Source organism: Phyllobates terribilis, unplaced genomic scaffold, assembly GCF_046119375.1.
Source record: "Phyllobates terribilis strain yellow unplaced genomic scaffold, ASM4611937v1 Scaffold_11__3_contigs__length_659146591, whole genome shotgun sequence".
Lineage (NCBI taxonomy): Eukaryota > Metazoa > Chordata > Amphibia > Anura > Dendrobatidae > Phyllobates > Phyllobates terribilis.
This window is the reverse complement of record NW_027362771.1, coordinates 137,632,871-137,655,638: the sequence shown is the minus strand read 5'-3', so window position 1 is coordinate 137,655,638 and position 22,768 is coordinate 137,632,871. Positions and strand designations below refer to the sequence as shown.

Genomic DNA, 22,768 nt, shown 5'->3' with positions numbered 1-22,768 from the left:
AGACTCATAAAATGTAACTTTTATTAGTTTCTATTAAATTACTAAAGGAATGTATTTAAAACTAGTGTGAGTCATCAGTGCAATGGGACAGGTAACTAATATGTCCTTCTTGTATTTATTGTCTCCAACCTATCAGCATTTCATAATCTGTCCCAATAGAATCACTTATATTGAAGTATCAGGATATACTTGAGGTGCGGCCGCAACCTACACTTATCCGATATAATCACCATGCATTGCTGACTAACACATTTAAAACCACCCTAAAGCCTCCCCAACATGTTTCACCAGATATACTGGCATCACTGGCGACCTTAGGATAGGTCATCAATTTATCAGCTATTCCTGGTGTCGGCGGCGGACGGAGCATAAATGCTTCAGACAAAAGTTGTAGAAACAAATAGTTTTCAATCCAGACCCCAAAAAACCCATTTACCTTATTATTTTTATTTACTTTAAATACATTGGGACATTAAGAAAAAATGTAATGGTCGACATACAGTTAGATGGAATTGATTCTCAGAGGATTGAGTTCGAGTCGAATTTCCTGAAATTTGCATGTTTCACGTGAATTCAAATATTTTAAGACTTGATTAGCGGTTCACACACCAAAAACCCCTTCCCGGCACCATTTCCGATGCTGCTGAAGCATTAGAGAGCGGGCTAACATAATTTTGTGTGGCCCTGCAGGTTTCCCCATAATGCCCTGCATCTATAGCGAATTATCATGCCTTGTACAGTGGTGGTCAGTACCAAGGCTATCACACATTGGGACACCTTTTGCACTGCAGAGTTGTTTTCCATGTCCAGAGTCACTAAGTATCATTTTTCTGTATAGTGCAAGTACTTATGGTCAGTGGGGTCCTATCTCTCTCTGCCTGTAGAGTGTAAGCTATTGAAGTCAGCAAGGTCTTCTCATTCTCTCTCTTCTGTAAAATGTAAGCTCTAATGGTTCTCTATCCTGTCGAATGTAAGCTCTAATGGTCAGTGGGATCATCTCTTTCTTACTCTCCTGTAGAGTGTAAGCTCTTATGCTCTGCGGGGTCCTTCCACTTTCTCTCCTGTAGAGTTTAAGCTCTAATGGACAATGGGGTTTTCTCTCTCTCTCTCACTCTCCTGTAGAAAGTAAGCTCTTATGGTCAGCAGGGTCCTCTTTATCTCTTTCTTCTCTCCCCTACATGTATTTTCTGAGCATTCACAAGATTCCGGTATTGAGATTAGTGAAATTGAAATTTTGGGGAATTTGAATTTCAAAAGATTTGCTCATTTCTACATACAGTAACTTTTAAGTACTATTTACCTCAGTTCCTTGGATGCACCTCATTTTCACTTATATTTATTTGTCTCTGTTGTTTCTACTAATATATTTTACTATAATCAACTGTGGGACTGAGAACTTCTCTAGCTGAAAAATAAAACATTCTCAAGTCTCGAAATACAGCTATCTATATTACTTGCTATTTAATCTGAAATTTGTTGTTTTTTTATGATTTTTAGGATGAATTCAGAAATATGAAAAAAGTCCACAGTTGATATTCAACAAAACAGGATCAAGAAGTGTTAAAGGTAAGAAATATTTCATATATAAACAGTAACACTATGAAGGTACGTGCACATGACTGTTTAAGTCAGATGAGGGCTATTTGTGGTTTTGATGGCTAGTACTCATACCCATGTTATTCTATGGGGCAGTGCATATCAGACTTTTTTCTTGAATTGAATGATACAAAGAAAAAAATCATAGCATGCACAATTTGCCTCCGAGAATCAGATGGCATTTGTCCATTCAAGGCTATGTGGCCGTGAAAAAAATTACACTGCGCTCGAATGACATCTGAGTGCGGTCCTATTTTCATGAACTGACAAAATGGAGGTGAAGAAACTTTTTTTTTTCTCTCCACTTCCAAGAAAAAATTAGATCCCACTCTGATCAAATTCTTATCAAACTGTGAATTTAATTAGCATAATCAGACCATTTTTCTCAGATGGAGAGAAACCTCCAGGTTGTTGATCTGTTGTTCATTTTATAGGTTCATGGAAAAGCTATAGAAACCTTCATTAATACAATTGAAATGAGCAGATTAATAGGCTTAACATCTTAACGCCCGGACAATTCTTCATTTTTGTGCCTTTTTTTTCTCCCCTCCTTTAAAACCCCTTATCTTTTTATTTTTCTGTCAACATAGCCATATGAGGGCTTGTTTTTTTGCAGGATGAGTTGTATTTATGAATTACATAATCCATTTTTCAAACACCTAACTGTGATGATGTTTCAAGATACGCATTTAAAAAATATCTGTTGTTTCTGATGATGGTTAAGAATAAGCTGTCATGTGTGTTGGCTTATGCAATAGATTAGAACTCATTATAAGTGAAAGGAGGACTTTATACTAACCAGACAGCAGATGGCGATAGTGTGTAAAGTTATATGCTTGCTGTTATGGTGGGAGAAAAGCTCCCAATTGTTGGTTGTTTTTACTTCCTGTGTTTCTTTTTTTCCTGAATGTGTTATGTCAGCAGCACACGGACTGTGTGACACTGAATTGTATCTCATGTTTAACCAGTATGAAGTAAATACTGTTAACTCAAGATATCTTGTTGATTGAAGCTCTCGTAAGTACAGTGGTGACTGTAAGAAGATGCACTCTGCGACAGGTTATGGGCCCAGGCCGAAACCCAGACACTAAAGCCCAGACACTGCAGGCCCGCACTACAAGAGGATCCTGGTTTATAACCCCAGATAACGGAGCACACAGATAAGCTCTGTAAACAGAAGGAAATAAATGCAGATACAGAGTGACAAAGGAATTCATGATCCCAGGAGCTGGATATAATTACAAAGAATTCAACACAGGCAGGACATACAGGAACTATCAGCAAGAAGAAACAACAGGAGAATATCTTCAGTACAACTCTCTAAACAAGTAAGACTATATAAAGATGATGAATAACGCAGAACTGAAATTCACAGTAGCTAAACTGAATAGTGAAAATTATCAGTTATGGAAATTTAAAGTAGAGATGTTGTTATCTTAGGATGATTTATGGGAAGTAATTGTTACAGAAAGACCAGATCAAGATAATCAGACATGGGATAAGAAGAATAGACAAGCGAGAGCCACCATTAGCTTATTAGTGGATGATGCTCAATTAATACATATAAGAAATGAAGAAACAGCTAAAGGAATGTGGGAAGAATTAAGAAAACTGTATGAAAGACCTAGCTTGAATCACAAGTTATTTTTATTAAGAAAGCTTTACAGTATGAGATTGAGTGCAAATGACGACATGCAGAAGCACATATTCTCAATGATGGAAGTGATATCACAGCTAAGATCTATTGGTGAAGACATTAAAGATAGTCATGTAGCAGCTATATTATTGTGCAGTTTACCAGATTCGTATACAGCCTTGATAAATGCCCTTGAGACGAGACCAGAAACTGACATTACATTAGATTTTGTGAAAACATGACTAATAGATGAATATTAGAGAAGAAAAGAACAAAGAAATGATTCTTCTACTGACAAGGACAGTGAAAACGCTCTTAAAGCTACAGAATTTAAAAAACCCTATAACAAAGAGACAAGAGAATGCTTCAGATGTAAGAAAAAAGGTCATTTAAAGAAAGACTGTACCATATGGAAAGCAGAACAACAAAAATTACAACATAAAAAGCATACACAGAAAGTAAAAAACACAATTTCCGATTCATGTGAGAATAATTGGAATGGCACATTTAAAGTAACAGACAAGAAATCATCACTTGGTTGGTTTATTCATTCAGGAGCAACGAGTCATATGACAAGTGACAAGAATTTCTTTACTGATCTTGGTTTAGATAAGAAAGAAGCCATTTATCTTGCAGATGGAAGTAAAATAACCACAGAAGGTATCGGACAAGGTATGCTAAATTGTTCAAACAAGTTCGGACAAGATTCAAAGATACTTGTACAGGATGTGTTGTATGTTCCAAAATAGGAAGGCAGATTATTATCTGTGAAATGTTTAACAGCAAAAGGACTTACAGTAAAATTCAAAGACAATGAGTGTGCAATTAATGCAGGAAACAAAGTGATAACCAAAGTCAAGGCAGATGAACAATTATATCATTTTGACACACCAAAGGAACAGATGAAGGTATGTACACATGATCACAAAAACTGTATTCACATGTGGCATAGACGTCTAGGACATAGACACCCTGACAGTATAAGGGAACTGCAGAGAAAAGAATTGACAAAAGATTTAAAGATATCAGATTGCTCAATTAACGTAAGATGTGAATGTTGTATAAAATCCAAAGCCACAAGGATATCTATTCCAAAAGAAAGTGAGATGAAAAGCGAAAGACCGCTTGATTTGGTGCATACTGACGTATGTGGACCCATGAAAGTGACTACATCAGGAGGCAATAGATACATGTTGACTTTTATAGACGACTACTCAAGATACACAGTCACATACTTAATTAAGAACAAAAGTGAAGTTTTTGATAAACTTGTAGACTATGTAACAAGATCAAGTAACAAATTTCAAAGGAAGCCAATTGTCATCAGAAGTGATAATGGAGGTGAATTTACAGGTCACAGAATAGAAGACTACTAAAGACAAAATGGAATAGAGCACCAGGAAACTGTTCCATACACACCTGAACAAAATGGAGTAGCAGAAAGGAAAAACCGAACTCTAACAGAAATGATAAGATGTATGCTGACGGATTCCAAACTACCAGAGAAATATTGGGGTGAGGCAGCAATGACAGCTACATATCTACAGAACCGACTTTTTTCCAGAAAACTGACGAAAACTCCATATGAACTGTGGAAAGGTATGAAACCAAGTGTCAATCAGTTAAAACTTTTTCGATGTAAAGTTTTTATATTCATTCCAACAGAAAAGCGTTCCAAACTTCAAAACAGATCCATGGAAGGAATATTCGTTGGATATAGTGAAAATTGCAAAGGATATAGAATCCTAGATACCAAAACAGACAGAGTTACGATGAGTAGCAGTGTGACATTCATTGAAGATTTAAATGAAGACATTATGATTTCAGTTGAAACAAAAAATGAGAAAAACAATAGTGACATAACTGAAGAAATATCTGATGAGAAAGAAGTAGAAATTAATGAAGAACAAAATACTGAAAGTGAAGAATCACAACTACAAACAGACACAGAACCAAGACGTTCAATGAGAGAGAACAAAGGAAAACCACCAAAACATCTCTCATACAAGACAAGCATAAGAAAAATCTATGAGCCTACCTCTTGGGAAAACATATCTAAACCTCCTGAAGAAGAAGCTAATAAATGGATAGAAGCAACAGAAACAGAAATTAAATCCATGCATGATTCAAATACATGGACACTAACAGATTTACCAGAAGGAAGAAAAGCCATAGGATATAAATGGATTTTTAAAGTAAAATACCAAACAGATGGCACAGCTGAAAGATACCGAGCAAGACTCATAGCTAAAGAGTATTCTCAAAAATATGGAGAAGACTATGATGAGACATTTGCTCCAGTTGTCAAACACACTACAATAAGAACTTTACTTACAGTTGCAGCAATGAAACAGATGGAACTGAGACATCTGGATGTAAACACAGCTTTTCTGAATGGAGATTTAGCAGAAGACATTTACATGGAACAACCTCCAGGATTAAAAGATGAAAGAAATCCAAACAAAGTTTGCAAACTACAGAAAAGCATATATGGTTTAAAGCAAGCAGCTAAAGCGTGGAATGACAAAATCACGGAAGTACTTACAAATGAAAAATTTCAAAGAAGCAAAGCTAATCCATGCTTGTATACAAAAAGGCTGATTAATAGATGGATTTATGTACTCATATATGTAGACGACATTTTGATTTGTTTTAAACAAGAAAGGGATAAAGAAAACATTCTAAAAATCCTGAAGCAACATTTAGAAATCAAAGACTTGGGAAATGTAAAACAGTACCTAGGAATACAGGTAGAAAGAGAAGAAGACGGAAGTTTCCTACTGAATCAAAATCACATGATTCAAGACATAACAGAAAAATTTGGATTAAAGGATGCAAAAACAGTAAAGTCTCCAATGGAAACTAATTATCTCAAAGAGATGAACAGTGAAAAAAATATTCTACCAAATAATGAAGAATACAGAACAGCAATAGGAAAATATCTAGCGACCGTTACAAGACCAGACATCTCAGCAGCAGTAGGAATCCTGAGTAGAAAGGTATCAAAACCAAATAAAGCAGATTAGAATGCCGTGAAGAGAGTAATGCGTTATTTGAAAGGAACTAGCAATGTTAAGCTGAAATTACTCACAAGTGATAATGCATTTCAACAGGATATGTTGATGCAGATTGGGCTGGAGATCCAACTGACAGAAGATCTACTAGTGGACATTTTTTTTTTCTCTCAGGTGGACCAATAAGTTGGACAAGTAAGAAACAGTCAATTGTGACACTGTCTTCAACAGAAGCAGAATATGTTGCTGCAGCACATGCGAGTCAAGAAGTACTGTGGTTAAGACAATTGTTGACAGAATTAGGACAACCACAGTTGGAACCAACAAAACTGAAAGAGGACAATCAAGTATGTCTTGCTCTTGCTCAGATGGAAAGAGTCAATCCAAGAACCAAGCATAATAATGTGAAATATCATTTCTTGAGAGATCATCAGGAACAAGGAGTCTTGAAGTTAGAGTACTGTCCTATGGAAGAAATGACAGCAGACATCTTCACGAAGGCATTGAATGCTGATAAACACCAGAGACTAATAAAAAAGTTGGGTTTGATTGAATAAGTCCTTACTGTTGAGAAAGGGTGTTGGCATATGCAACAGATTAGAACTTATTATAAGTGAAAGGAGGACTTTATACTAACCAGACAGTAGATGGAGATAGTGTGTAAAGTTATGTGCTTGCTGTTATGGTGGGAGAAAAGCTCTCAATTGTTGGTTGTTTTTACTTCCTGTGTTTCTTTTTTTCCTGAATGTGTTATGTCAGCAGCACACGGACTGTGTGACACTGAATTGTATCTCATGTTTAAACAGTATGAAGTAAATACTGTTAACTCAAGATATCTTGCTGATTGAAGCTCTCGTAAGTACAGTGGTGACTGTAAGAAGATGCACTCTGCGACAATGTGTTTGTACATAAGAAAACTATTTCTATCAAATATATGACTTTTTTATTGCAGGGTCTACATGTGATTTTCAATTGTCTCTCAGATATTCTATGAATACTAGCTGTGAAATCACCCATTTACTGTTCAGAGAGAGATCATTGTGCTCATGTATCTATGTAACACATCTTCTGGGACAGCACCATAGAGGACACTATTCTGCAGTACTGAGCAGTGTAGCTGAAAATCCATCTTTAGGGTGAAATAAAACACATATTAGAACACAGCATCGAGGTCTATGAGCCCCTCTCCACTGGGCTTGTCCTTCTGTGTTACAGATGTTAATGTTCAACAGCAATCTTCTCCTTTAGGGAGATGGAATTTTTCTTGTAAAAAGAAGGAGGATGGGGAAAAGAAGCACAAATGTATATATTTATAATATAACCAGGGATGTGTGTCTCTGTCTGAAGCCTCGATAGACTGCACATGTGCGACGCGCAGTCTGGCTCCAGACAGAGTCACGCATCCAGCCCGTACAGGTAAGAGGAGTGTATGGCAACGGAGATCGCGGTATGCATGCATTGTCTCCGGCGCCATACTTACATACTTTCCTGACCGGGAGGAGTGTTGCCGCGGCGCCTCTCTTCGCCGGAGACCGGGGCAGGAGTGAGGCGTCGGATGGGCGCATGCGCATAGTGCTATGTGGCGCCATTTTACTGAAGACACATTTACAGTGGTGCTCCCGCGCCATACTCCTCCCCCGGCCTCCGGTAGAACAGGACACAGCAGCGCTGGAGCACAGAGAATAAAGGTGAGTATAACTGTTTATTTTTTGCTTGTGTGTACAATGTGAAAATGATGAGAGGGCCACACAAACCAGGATTGGGTGATGAGGGGCCACACATACCAGGATTGGAGGGTGAGGGGGCCACACATACCAGGATTGTGAGGTGAGGAGACCATGCATATACCAGGATTGTGGGGTGAGGAGATCATGCATACCAGGATGAGGGGTACCATACATACCAGGATTGGGGTGTGAGGGGCCCATGCATACCAGGATTTGGGGGTGAGGGGTACCACACACACCAGGATTGGGAGGTGAGGGGACCATGCATACAATTATTGGGGGATGAGGGGTACCACACATACCAGGATTGGGTGGTGAGGGGACTATGCATACCAGGATTGGGGGGTGAGGGGTACCACACATACCAGGATTGGGGGGTGAGGGGACCATGCATACCAGGATTTGGGGGTGAGGTGTACCACACATACCAGGATTTGGAGGTGAGGGGACCATGCATACCATTATTGGGGGATGAGGGGTACCACACATACCAGGATTGGGGGGTGACGGGACCATGCATACCAGGATTGGGAGTTGAGGGGTGCCATGCATACCAGGATTGGGGGTTGAGGGGTACCACACATACCAGGATTGGGGTGTGAGGGACCAATGCATACCAGAAGGGGGGTGAGGGGTACCACGCATACCAGGATTGGATGTTGAGAGGTACCAAACATACCAGGATTGGGGAGTGAGGTGACCATGCATACCAGGATTGGGGGTGAGGAGTACCACCTATACCAGGATTGGGGGTGAGGGGACCATACATACCAGGATTGGGGGGTGAGGGTCCATGCATACAAGGATTGGGGGTGAGGGGTACCACACACACCAGGATTGTGGGATGAGAGAATCATGCATACCAGGATTGGGGGGGTGAGGGGTACCATGCATACCAGGATTGGGGGGTGAGGGATACCACGCATACCAGGATTGGGGGGTGAGGGGTACCACACATACCAGGATTGGGGGGTGAGGGGCCCATGCATACCAGGATTGGGGGGTGAGGGGTACCACACATACTAGGATAGGGGGGTGAGGGGTACCACACATACCAGGACTAGGGGGTGAGGAGACCATGCATACCAGGATTGAGGGGTGAGGGGTACCACACATATCAGGATTGGTGGGTGAGGGGACCATGCTTTCAAGGATTGGGGAGTGAGGGGACAATGTATACCAGGATTGGGGGGTGAAGGGACCATGCATACCAGGATGAGGGGTACCACACATACCATTATTGGGGGATGAGGGGCCCATGCATACCAGGATTGGGGGATGAGGGGACCATACATACCAGGATTGGGGGGTGAGGGGTACCACACATACCAGGATTGGGAGGTGAGGGGACCATGCATACAAGGTTTGGGGGGTGAGGGGTACCACACATACCAGGATTGGGGGGTGAGGGGGCCATGTATACCAGGATTGGTGGGTATAGGGTACCATGCATACCAGGATTGGGAGGTGAGGGGGACCATGCATACCAGGATTTGGGGGTGAGGGGTACCACACATACCAGGATTGGGGGGGTGAGGGGACCATGCATACCAGGATTGGGGGGTGAGGGGACCATGCATACCAGCATGAGGGGTACCACACATACCATTATTGGGGGATGAGGGGACCATGCATACCAGGATTGGGGGGTGAAGGGACCATGCATACCAGGATTGGGGGTTGAGGGGACCATGCATACCAGGATTGTGGGGGTGAGGGGACCATGTATACCAGGATTGGGGGGTGAAGGGTACCATGCATACTAGTATTGGGAGGTGAGGGGGATCACGCATACCAGGATTGGGGGGTGAGGGGTACCACACATACCAGGATTGGGGGGGTGAGGGGACCATGCATTCCAGGATTGGGGGGTGAGGGGCCCATGCATACCAGCATGAGGAGAACCACACATACCATTATTGGGGATGAGGGGCCCATGCATACCTGGATTGGGGGGTGAGGGACCATGCATACCAGGATTGGGGGTTGAGGGTACCATGAATACCAGGATTGGGGGGTGAGGGGACCTTGCGTACCAGGATTGGGGGTGAGGGGACCATGCATACCAGGATTGGGGGGTGAGGGGTACCACACATACCAGGATTGGGGGGTGAGGGGACCATGCATACCAGGATATGGGGGTGAGGGGTACCACACATACCAGGATTTGGAGGTGAGGGGAACATGCATACCATTATTGGGGGATGAGGGGTACCACACATACCAGGATTGGGGGGTGACGGGACCATGCATACCAGGATTGGGAGTTGAGGGGTGCCATGCATACCAGGATTGGGGGTTGAGGGGTACCACACATACCAGGATTGGGGTGTGAGGGGCCAATGCATACCAGAAGGGGGGTGAGGGGTACCACGCATACCAGGATTGGATGTAGAGAGGTACCAAACATACCAGGATTGGGGAGTGAGGTGACCATGCATACCAGGATTGGGGGGTGAGGAGTACCACCTATACCAGGATTGGGGGTGAGAGGACCATACATACAAGGATTGGGGGGTGAGGGGACCATGCATACAAGGATTGGGGTGAGGGGTACCACACATACCAGGATTGTGGGATGAGAGAATCATGCATACCAGGATTGGGGGGGTGAGGGGTACCATGCATACCAAGATTGGGGGGTGAGGGATACCACGCATACCAGGATTGGGGGGTGAGGGGTACCACACATACCAGGATTGGGGGGTGAGGGGCCCATGCATACCAGGATTGGGGGGTGAGGGGTACCACACATACTAGGATAGGGGGGTGAGGGGTACCACACATACCAGGACTAGGGGGTGAGGAGACCATGCATACCAGGATTGAGGGGTGAGGGGTACCACACATATCAGGATTGGTGGGTGAAGGGACCATGCGTTCAAGGATTGGGGAGTGAGGGGACAATGCATACCAGGATTGGGGGGTGAGGGGACCATGCATACCAGGATTGGGGGATGAGGGGACCATGCATACAAGGATTGGGGGGTGAGGGGACCATACATACTATGATTGGGGGGTGAGGGGTACCACATATACCAGGATTGGGAGGTGAGGGGACCATGCATACAAGGTTTGGGGGGTGAGGGGTACCACACATACCAGGATTGGGGTGTGAGGGGGCCATGTATACCAGGATTGGTGGGTGAAGGGTACCATGCATACCAGGATTGGGAGGTGAGGGGGACCATGCATACCAGGATTGGGGGGTGAGGGGTACCACACATACCAGGATTGGGGGGGTGAGGGGACCATGCATACCAGGATTGGGGGGTGAGGTGACCATGCATACCAGCATGAGGGGTACCACACATACCATTATTGGGGGATGAGGGGACCATGCATACCAGGATTGGGGGGTGAGGGGACCATGCATACCAGGATTGGGGGTTGAGGGGACCATGTATACCAGGATTGGGGGGTGAAGGGTACCATGCATACTAGTATTGGGAGGTGAGGGGGATCACGCATACCAGGATTGGGGGGTGAGGGGTACCACACATACCAGGATTGGGGGGGGTGAGGGGACCATGCATTCCAGGATTGGGGGGTGAGGGGCCCATGCATACCAGCATGAGGAGTACCACACATACCATTATTGGGGATGAGGGGCCCATGCATACCAGGATTGGGGCGTGAGGGGACCATGCATACCAGGATTGGGGGTTGAGGGTACCATGAATACCAGGATTGGGGGGTGAGGGGACCATGCATACCAGGATTGGAGGGTCAGGGGACCATGCATACCAGGATTGGGGGGTGAGGGGTGCCATGCATACCAGAATAGGGATGAGGGGTACCATACATACCAGGATAGGAATGCGGGGTACCATGCATTCCAGGATGAGTGATGGGGTGGAATGCATACCAGATGAGGGGTACCATGCATACCAGGATAAGGATGAGGGGTAACATACATACCAGTATAGGAATGCAGGGTACCATGCATACCAGGATGAGGGATTGGGTGCCATGCATACCAAGATGAGGGATTGGGTGCTATGCATACCAGGATTGGGGATGAGGGGCCCATGCATATCAGGATTGTGGATGAGGGTTGCCATGCATACCAGGATTGGGGATGAGGGGTGCCATGCATATCAGGATTGGGGATGAGCGGTGCCATGCATACCAGGATTGGGGATGAGGGGTGCCATGCATACCAGGATTGGGGATGAGGGGCCACACATACCAGGATTGGAGGGTGAGGGGGCCACACATACCAGGATTGTGAGGTGAGGAGACCATGCATATACCAGGATTGTGGGGTGAGGGGATCATGCATACCTGGATGAGGGGTACCATACATACCAGGATTGGGGTGTGAGGGGCCCATGCATACCAGTATTTGGGGGTGAGGGGTACCACACAAACCAGGATTGGGAGGTGAGGGGACCATGCATACCATTATTGGGGGATGAGGGGTACCACACATACCAGGATTGGGTGGTGAGGGGACCATGCATACCAGGATTGGGGGGTGAGGGGTACCACACATACCAGGATTGGGGGGTGAGGGGACCATGCATACCCTTATTGGGGGATGAGGGGTACCACACATAACAGGATTGGGTGGTGAGGGGACCATGCATACCAGGATTGGGGGGTGAGGGGTACCACACATACCAGGATTAGGGGGTGAGGGGACCATGCATATCAGGATTGGGGGTGAGGGGTACCACACATACCAGGATTGGGAGGTGAAGGGACCATGCATACCATTATTGGGGGATGAGGGGTACCCCACATACCAGGATTGGGGGGTGAGGGGACCATGTATACCCAGATTGGGAGTTGAGGGGTGCCATGCATACCAGGATTGGGGGTTGAGGGGTACCACACATACCAGGATTGGGGTGTGAGGGGCCCATGCATACCAGAAGGGGGGTGAGGGGTACCAAGCATACCAGGATTGGGGGTTGAGAGGTACCACACATACCAGGATTGGGGAGTGAGGTGACCATGCATACCAGGATTGGGGGGTGAGGAGTGTCACCTATACCAGGATTGGGGGTGAGGGGACCATACATACCAGGAAATGGGAAACCTTCAAAAGAATTCTGAATACTCAGTGCGAGAGGTATATACTGTATGTTAATAAAAGGGACAGAAATAAGAGGAAACCAATATGGTTGAATAAGAACGTAAAAGGGGCGTTAAATAGCAAAAAAGAGGCATTCAAGAGATTAAAACAGGAAAACAGCAAGGAGGCACTAATGTGTTACAAGGAAAAAACGAGAACCTGCAAAAAACAAATAAAAATAGCAAAGGAGGAAACAGAGAGACGTATTGCTAGGGAAAGTAGATAAAATCCCAAACTGTTCTTTACGTATATAAATAGTAAAAGGATTAAATCGGATAATATTGGACCGATAAAAAGTGATGAATAGTGTTGAGCCACCCCCGTAGTGTTCGAGTTCGGTTCGGTTCGTCGAACACCCGTGTGTTCGTCGAACTGTTCGTTGAACACCTTCGAACACCGATAAAACCAATGGCAGGCAAACAAAAACACATAGAAACACATAGAAAACACCTTCAAAGGTGTCCAAAAGCTGACAAACTGCTCAGAAGACACAACTAACACATGGAAAAGTGACAAGTACATATAGTCATGCGAAAAGAAAAGAGGTGGAGGAGTAAAAGGAGGGGGAGACACAGATATAGGCATGTCATGCCCTTCTAAAATCCAAAAAGTGAGAAGCCGACACGTTCAGTCCGCTCCTGCCCGTGCCACCTCCGTGTCGCCGGGTTTGTGCCAGAGCCACGGTGAACCCTGACGGCCAGCCCCCCTCTCCCAATACTGGTGCCTGTCCGCTGGTGGGTCGAGCGAGCCCCCCTGTGGTGGAGGCAGCTCTAAGCTTTCTAATTTAAATTGTCTCTCTAATTTGAATAAATACACTTTAAATCCATTTACAAGGATCTATTGGAGGGCAAGTCTCATGCCAGCAGCCGCGTAATTCCAGCTCCAGTAGCGTCCACTAAAGCTGCTGCAGTTAAAAAGCTTTTATAAGGATCGAGCTCGGCTGTCCACCGCAAGGCATCCTACTGCCAGTCCGAGCCCCTATGCCTTGGGGTGCCTCCTGATGCTCTTCACTGAGTATCCCGTGGTCCCGAAGCATTTCCTTTGAAAAAATGAAGTGTCCAAACTACAGGTGGTGTAGCTTGCTTAACAGCCGGGATAATCCGCTGACTAGCAGACACTGCTACTAGGCACAAAGTATTTCCTGGGCTAGATGCAGTTAAAAATTTGTAATTAGATACTCTCGTCGGATGCTGAGAAAGCATTCCATAGAGTCTCCTGGCACGCCATATATGATTCTCTTAAAAAGCTTGGGGTAGGGGTCTAGGGGACCCTTTTATAGCCAAAATCACGGCCCTGTATCGCAATACGTCACCTAGGCTGAAGATAAATGGAACTGTAGCACCCTGAGGGCTCGGTTGCTACAGAGGTATTGCACCTCACCCAGAGGTGTGATATCTCACTCTCAGGTAAGGATGTAGTGTGGATCAGGACCCGACACCTGCATGCATTACACCACATTGCCGTGGGGCAGGGCGACCAATATGCCCCTGAGATGGGCACGACAGTCCCTCTCCCTGGCTGGAGTGGGGGGAGGGAACACTGAGGAAGGGGAACCCTGTAGTGCAGGAGCAGGGAGGAAGCAGTTCCTGGGTGCATTGAGAAGGGAGTATAAAAGGTGGGCACCATCTTAGTTCAGTGCAGAGAAGTCTGAGCAGAAGTGGCAGGGAGCAGGGGCTCTGCATGAGCTCTGCTCCGGAGGCGGGCATAGTAACAGAGGCCCAGGCCTGGAAGAGGGAGAAGGAAGGAAGAGGAGCGGAGAAGGCTCCAGGAACGAGGAACAAAGTGATCTCAGGGGTGCGGACGGGCGAGTCACCACCGCACGCCCGAATCCACCTGCGTGGAGGGGTCAGGCCAAAGGGGGAGACCGGTCCCCGAAACTAGTGGAGGCAGGAAACGACCCTCAGCTAGAAACAGGAGGCTGTGACATTTTATGTGGCGCAGCCCCTCGCTACACCCGCTAGGAAGGCACCACATAGGGTCAGGGAAACTGGCGCCAAGTTTACCAAGAGGAGGCCCGAGGCAGCCGGACAGAAGGGTTGGTAAGAAAGGCCAGACAAAGGACACACAAAGGGGGTCCTGTGGAGCACTCCAAAGTTATCTGGGAGTTGTCTGAGCCCCTCACCTGGTGAGCACAGTACGACGTGGGCAGCCGTTACCTGCAGACGTGGTCTGGATAATAAGAACTGTGAGTAAAGGCCCTGGACTGCATCACTGACTCCGTGTCATTACTGCTGCTGCCCTGCACCATCACCCCCATCCTCTGCATACACTGCCCTGAGGCTATACTCCTCCCGTGGGGAGTTATGCTACGCTCTGCTGCACCCACAACACCAGCCTCAGCGGTCTGCCCTGGAGCGGCGGTTCACTCTGACCGCAATCCACGGGTGGCGTAGTCGGACATTTAAACATCAAAACCACATAAATAGTTCCGCCACTGGTTTGACCGCCCTGAGCCACGGAACCGGGTTGCCGCCACGGAGACTACAACCACCAGCATCCACCAAAAAGGGTCCGGCTCCGGGTGTCCCAAGGCCCAGGGGGCGCGTCAGAACATTTTCATCACCTTTCACAATCACCAATGGGACAAGGCAGGGATGTTCTCTGTCCCCTCTCTTATACATCCTAGTGACGGAGCACCTGCTCTCATCAATTCGCCATAACCCCAATATTAGGTGGATTGAGTTGGGAGGCACCGAGTACAAGTGCTCTCTATTTGCTGATGATGTCCTAGTATATATCACTCAATCACATATATCCATCCATGCTGTTATGGCTGAAATAGATCACTTTGTTACATGGTCAAATTTTAAAATCAATGCAGCGAAGTCTGAGGCCCTCGATGTCTCCCTCCCCAAATCCATATAGGATTCCATCCAGTCCAACTTTCCCTTTGCCTGGCCCTCACAGGGTATCAAATACTTAGGAATTCCTATTCATAGAGACCTCTCCCATCTATGTTATCTTAATTTTGGGCCCTTTATTGAACAACTCCATACAGACCACGGTTGGCAAGTTAGAACTGTAAGATTCACTACGTGAACCACTGGTGTTTTGTGGAAAAGCACATGTACACTGTGTTCCAAATTATTATGCAAAAAGTGTTTAGGAGTGATAAGGGAAGAATTTGTTTGTTTGTCAGTTAAACTCATTGATGGTGATGTGTGTCAGGGCTCTTTATATCACTGTAAGCAATTGCAGACACCTGTGCTAATTAGTTTGGCAGGTGTGTCCAATGAAAGGCAAGACTACTTAAGAAGGCTGTCTCACATTATTAAGCAGCCTACATTTTCTGCCAAAATGGGAAAGAAAAAGGATGTGTCGGCTGCTGAGAAGCAACAAATTGTGGAGTGTTTAGGTCAAGGCATGACTACAATCAACATTGTGCGATGATCAGGATGAAGTGTCTTGGCAATCAAGAAGTATGTAGCTGATTCACAGTACACACGTGTGCGTGCTGATAAGGGCAAATTGAGGACTCTTTCCTACAGGCAATTACGTCAGGTTGAAAGAGCAGTGGCAAAAAAGCCTTGTCATAGCAGCAGACAAGTTTTTGAAGCTGCTTGTGCCTCCAACGTCCCCCGAACAACAAGATGCAGGGTCCTTCAGAGGTTTGCAGCTGTGCATACGCCATCCTGTCGACCTCCTCTATCCACTTCACACAAGCAGAAACGGCTCCAGTGGGCCAAACATTACATGAAGACTGATTTCAAAACTGTTTTGTTCACGGATGAGTGCCGTGCAGCGCTCGATGGTCCAGATGCTAACCTGCTAATGCTTATAATTTCAAAAATGACCATTTTTTTGGTCTTTATTAAAATGAAAAGGTTGATCGAAAAGTTTGGGGGATCTAAGAGTGTGGCAACCCAGTAGTCATGATTACTTCGAATTCTGACAATATGAGGGTCATGCTGCAGGTAGTGCAGCAAGAAGGCACTTATGTGTCTTGCGCATCTCGGAGCCCCAAAATTATTTTCTGGGCTAGATGCAGCTAAAAATTATTATTAATTTTAAATCTGGTGAAGCTTTAGTATAGATGGCCTAATAGGATCAGTGCTGCACACTGCTACAAAGCCCAAATTATTTTCCAGTCAAGATACAGATAAACATGATTAGTAATTTTAAATCTGGTGGAGCTTATTATAGATGGCCTAATAGAATCAGTGCTGCACACTGCTACAAAGCCCAAATTATTTTCCAGCCAAGATACAGATAAACATGATTAGTAATTTGAAAGCTTAAAACGGTTGGTAGGGTGATTTTAAACAATCATCAAGCTTTTACTCTCCCCAGGATGACACAGGGGTAGAAAAGTCGTTTCGGATCCATGATTTGTTCATCTTTATGAACGTGAGTCTGTCTACATTATCAGTGGAGAGCCGCGTGCGCTTATCTGTCAGCACACCACCAGCAGCGCTGAACACACGTTCAGACAGAACGCTGGCTGCGGGCATGACAAGATCTCCAAGGCGTAAGTGGCTAGCTCCGGCCATTTATCCAGATTGGAAGCCCAAAAAGAGCAAGGGTCCAGTGACACAGTCGTGGCTTCAATGTTTACTTGGAGATACTCCTGTACCATCGTCTTTAGGCGTTGACTATGTGTCAGACTTCTTGTCTCCTGTGGCCTTGCAAAGGATGGGCTAAAAAAGTGGTGAAATGATTCCGCAAAATTGATGTTACCAGCAGATACTGTGGTTCTGTTACTGTTTGAGTGCTGAACACTTGACGGTCCCACGGTTGGCAAGTTGGAACTGTGAGATTCACTACATGCACCACTGGTATTTTGTGGAAAAGCACATGTAAGATTCTGCAACAGTCTCTGCTGATACTCCTGCATGCGTGCATCCCTTTCTATGGCAGGAATAATTACTGCAAATTTACTTTTGTACCGGGGATCTAACAGTGTGGCAACCCAGTAGTCAGGATTATTTCTAATTCTCACAATTCGAGGGTCATGTTGCAGGTAGTGCAGCAAGAAGGCACTCATGTGTGTTGCGCATCCAGGAGCACCAAGTCCCTGTTGTGTTGGTGGCGAGGTAACAATCATGCTTCCTTCCTCTGTCCTCTCCCCCCAACCTCGCACAACAGAAATGTGATCAAGGTCTCCCTCATCTGATGAGTCTTCCATCAGTTCGTCCTCCACTTCTTCCTGGGCTCCTGCACCTTCCTCACTAGTTTGGCTGCTACCATGCGCCCTGGTAAAACCATCTCCCCCACCCTCACATGCCTGCCGCCTTGGTGCTGCCGACCGTCTGGACCTTGCAGATGTTAGCCCTTCCGCATACAACTCCTCCTCCTCTACTTCCTCCACCTCCTCTTGTGCCACCACCTGACTCCGAATTCTGTTTAACATGTGCTCCAGCATGTAAATCACCGGAATAGTCATGCTGATAATGGCATCGTCAGCACTAAACATCTTCGTCGCCATTTCAAAACTGTGCAGAAGGGTGCATAGGTCCCTGATCTGAGACCACTCCTCCAGCGTGATTTGCCCCACCTCTGGATCTCGTTGGCCCAGGCTATACGTCAGAACGTATTGCACCAGGGCTTGTCGGTGCTGCCACAGTCGCTGCAACATGTGCAGAGTTGAATTCCACCGGGTAGGCACATCGCATTTTAGCCGGTGAAGTGGCAGGCCCAACGACTTCTGTAGAGATGTAAGCCGCTGAGCTGCGGGATGCGAACGGCGAAAGTGAGCACACAGCGACCGTGGCCTCTGCAGAAGGCCATCTAGTCTGGGATAGTGGGCTAAAAATTGCTGGACAACCAGGTTCAACACGTGAGCCATACAAGGCACGTGTGTGACATTGCCCCGGCGAAGGGCCGCACCCAGGTTTGCAGCATTGTCGCACACGGCCTTCCCTGGTTTCAGGTCCAGTGGAGACAACCATTCATGAAATTGGTTCTCCAGAGCTGACCACAACTCCTCAGCTGTGTGACTCACATTTCCCAGACATTTCATTGTAAAAACCGCCTGATGACGTTGAGCCCTACTGCCAGCATAGTAAGGAGGTGTGCAGGATCCCTTCTGCGCAGTTAGAAAGCTTGTGGCATGACCAGACAGGCTTTGGGTGCAGGTGGAAGACCGAGAGGAGGTTGAGGAGGCAGAAGCAGTGGAGGAACTTTGACATAAAGAGGATTGACGCACAACTCGTGGGGACGGCAAGACTTGGACAGCAGCCCCTTGTCCTGCTGTCACCATAGTTACCCAGTGCCCAGTCAGCGACATGTAACGCCCCTGTCCATGCCTACTCGTCCAAGTGTCTGTGGTGAAATGCACCCTGTCACACACAGAGTTTCTCAAAGAAGCGGTGATGTTGTGTGCGACATGCTGGTGGAGCGCAGGCACACCTTTCTTTGAGAAGTAGTGCCGACTGGGCATCTGGTACTGGGGCACTGCGACGGACATAAGGTCTCGAAAATCCTCTGTGTCCACCAGGCGGAAAGGCAGCATTTCTGTAGCCAAGAACTTGCAGATGGTGAAATTCAACCTCTTAGCTTTCTCATGGCTAGGAGGAAATGGTCTTTTACTTGTCCACATCTGAGGGACCTAGGGCTGGCTATTGTGCTTAGACGGGGTTGATAAGGGTGTCCCCGGCAAACTGCCGGTCTGTGAGGAAGATGCAGGCGGACATGTTAGGTTGCCTTGATCCAAAGGTGGTGCTATCGATGTCGGACAGCGCTCAACACCAGCTGGTGTTACCATCTCCAAAGAAAATGATGACCTGCCAATCACGCTGGCTGTTGCGGGTAAAGAGGTGGCAGGTCTGCGCCCCAAAACAGGTGTGACTGCTGTCCCCCCAGTCACAGAGGATGAAGAGGCCGCGAATGCACAAGATATGGCAGACGGTGGTTGGCCCGGCCGGCTAGGCCGCATTGTAGCACACTGAGCTTCCCACTGCAACTTATTCTTCATGTCCATGTGCCGGTTCATGCATGAAGTACTCAAACTATGTATTTTTTGGCCTCTACTTAGCTTTTACTGACAAATGTTACAGATAACACGAGTTGGGTCATCTTTATCGATCTGAAAAAATGCCCAGGCTATGCAAGGCTTAGCACCCATGCGACCTGAAGAGCCACCACGACTTGTGGTGAGAGGCAGAGTTGTGTTTGAGGATGCAGTTGTTGACGTGCTTCCAGTACTACGTCTCTGTCCAGGAAGGCGCAACCTGACCTCGTCGTCACTAGCATCTTCCTCCACCTCCTCTGCTGACCTCATCTCTTGGCTGACTGTGGGTTGACAGTAAGTGGGATCTCCAACCTCATCATCATCACCCTGTGCGTTATCACACCCGTCGTCCTCAGAGCCAATCTGTTCCTGCCCTGACAAAAAACTAAAGTTGTCGCTCCAATCAGGTATTTGAGTCTTATCATCGTCTTCCTCATTGTCTCCACCAACAGGAGTTACAGTTTGGGAATGAGGGTCTACATTATGGTCAGAACCTTCTGCGTCTGGTCCTGGATCCGACTCATAAAGATTCTGGGCATCAGTGCAGATCATTTCCTCGTCTGGATTCACAGAAGCGCTGGAGTCGACCTCTGATTCCCAGGCTATAGTATGAGTAAACAGCTCTGCAGACTCAACCATCTGTTCTACCTCATACTCAGACGGGCAGCTGGAGATTTGGGAGCTGTGAGGAAGCAAGTGCGATTGGGGTGACACCTTTGAGGACTGGAGTATTTGTGATGTTGAAGTTGATGTGGAGGAGAGCCCACTTAAAGGAGCACTTGATATCCGTTGAAGCACCTGCTGTTTTTGTGCCTCATCTGGAATTTGTAGCGTTTGGCGTGGCCGTAAGAAAGGGATCTTATCACATTGTCCGCTAAAAGAAGTAGACATTTTAGTTTAGTTTAGTTACTGTTGCTTTAACACCTACCCCACGGACACAATCTTTTTTCCCCTTCCCAACACGCCTATTCCCCTTTCCACCAGCAGCAGGCCTTTTTCCACTCATTTTGGTGGTTAACTAATTAACAACTCTTGAGTTGTTTGCACAAAAAAACAATGGATGGGAACCGAGCAGAGCTGAGTGGCCAAACTGTGGTATTAGGCCAAAACTATTGGCTGTGTTAGATGCAGAAAAAAATTATATTCCATTTGCAACCTGATGGAGGTCAGTATAGATGGACTAATAGAGAAAATCCCACACACTGCTAGAAGACCAAATATTTTTTCAGAGCTAGATGCAGAAAAAAATATATTCAGTTTGCAACCTGATGGAGGTCTGTATAGATGGATTAATAGAACAAGTCCCACACACAGCTAGAAGCCCAATATTTTTTCAGAGGTAGATGCAGAAAAAAATATATTCAGTTTGCAACCTGATGGAGGTCAGTATAGATGGACTAATATAACAAGTCCCACACACAGCTAGAAGCCCAATATTTTTCAGAGGTAGACGCAGAAAAAAATATATTCAGTTTGCAACCTGATGGAGGTCTGTATAGATGGATTAATAGAACAAGTCCCACACACAGCTAGAAGCCCAATATTTTTTCAGAGGTAGATGCAGAAAAAAATATATTCAGTTTGCAACCTGATGGAGGTCAGTATAGATGGACTAATACAACAAGTCCCACACACAGCTAGAAGCCCAATATTTTTTCAGAGGTAGATGCAGAAAAAAATATATTCAGTTTGCAACCTGATGGAGGTAGGTATAGATGGACTAATACAACAAGTCCCACACACAGCTAGAAGCCCAATATTTTTTCAGAGGTAGATGCAGAAAAAAATATATTCAGTTTGCAACCTGATGGAGGTCTGTATAGATGGATTAATAGAACAAGTCCCACACACAGCTAGAAGCCCAATATTTTTTCAGAGGTAGATGCAGAAAAAAATATATTCAGTTTGCAACCTGATGGAGGTCAGTATAGATGGACTAATACAACAAGTCCCACACACAGCTAGAAGCCCAATATTTTTTCAGAGGTAGATGCAGAAAAAAATATATTCAGTTTGCAACCTGATGGAGGTCTGTATAGATGGACTAATACAACAAGTCCCACACACAGCTAGAAGCCCAATATTTTTTCAGAGGTAGATGCAGAAAAAAATATATTCAGTTTGCAACCTGATGGAGGTCAGTATAGATGGACTAATACAACAAGTCCCACACACAGCTAGAAGCCCAATATTTTTTCAGAGCTAGATGCAGAAAAAAATTATATTCAATTTGCAACCTGATGGAGGTCAGTATAGATGGACTAATAGAATGATGCTATGCCCAAAAGATTTTACTTCACTAGGTGCAGTAAAAAAATTGGTATTCTATACACAGGTGGTATATCTTGCAACACAGATAGGCTACTCCACTGACTAACACACTCTGCAATAGGCCAAAAAGGATTAGCTTTGCTAGATTCAGCCAAATGCTGTGAAAAAAACTTGCACAGCACTGGCACAGACCTGCCTTTCAAAAACTGATAGGAACTGATGTAACCTAGTCCTGAAAAGGACTCCAATTACAATTAGTCTTTACTCCCACAATCTATCTATTTAAGAGCACAGACCTGCCTGATAAAAGTCGTAGGAAATGCTGTAACCTAGTCCTTAAAAGGACTGCAATCACAACTATTCCCTACTCCCAAGCTATCTGTAGATTTGTGCGAAAATTGGCTTGAAATTAACAAGGTATAGCGCACACAGCAACAGCGGTGCCGTCTAACACGCAGCTGCAGCAGTGAGAAAATGGTGGCGACGGGGAAA

At 45.7% G+C, this 22,768-nt stretch overlaps 1 protein-coding gene across 9 annotated transcripts in view; it reads left to right on the top strand.

Annotated features, from left to right (window-relative positions):
* Positions 1 to 22,768, top strand: part of MGAT4C (MGAT4 family member C) — a 259,360-nt gene that overhangs the window by 114,190 nt on the left and 122,402 nt on the right. For 5 of the 9 annotated variants that reach the window (XM_073651624.1, XM_073651627.1, XM_073651623.1 and 2 more), the window contains exons 2-3: positions 1,498 to 1,566; positions 2,609 to 6,930. In XM_073651624.1, the coding sequence (XP_073507725.1) occupies positions 4,699 to 6,258 (1,560 nt within the window). In that variant the 5' untranslated portion in view covers positions 1,498 to 1,566; positions 2,609 to 4,698 and the 3' untranslated portion in view covers positions 6,259 to 6,930. Of the gene's footprint in view, positions 1 to 1,497; positions 1,567 to 2,608; positions 6,931 to 22,768 lie in introns of those variants that run through there. The other 4 variants (XM_073651630.1, XM_073651631.1, XM_073651629.1 and 1 more) reach the window with 1 other exon arrangement.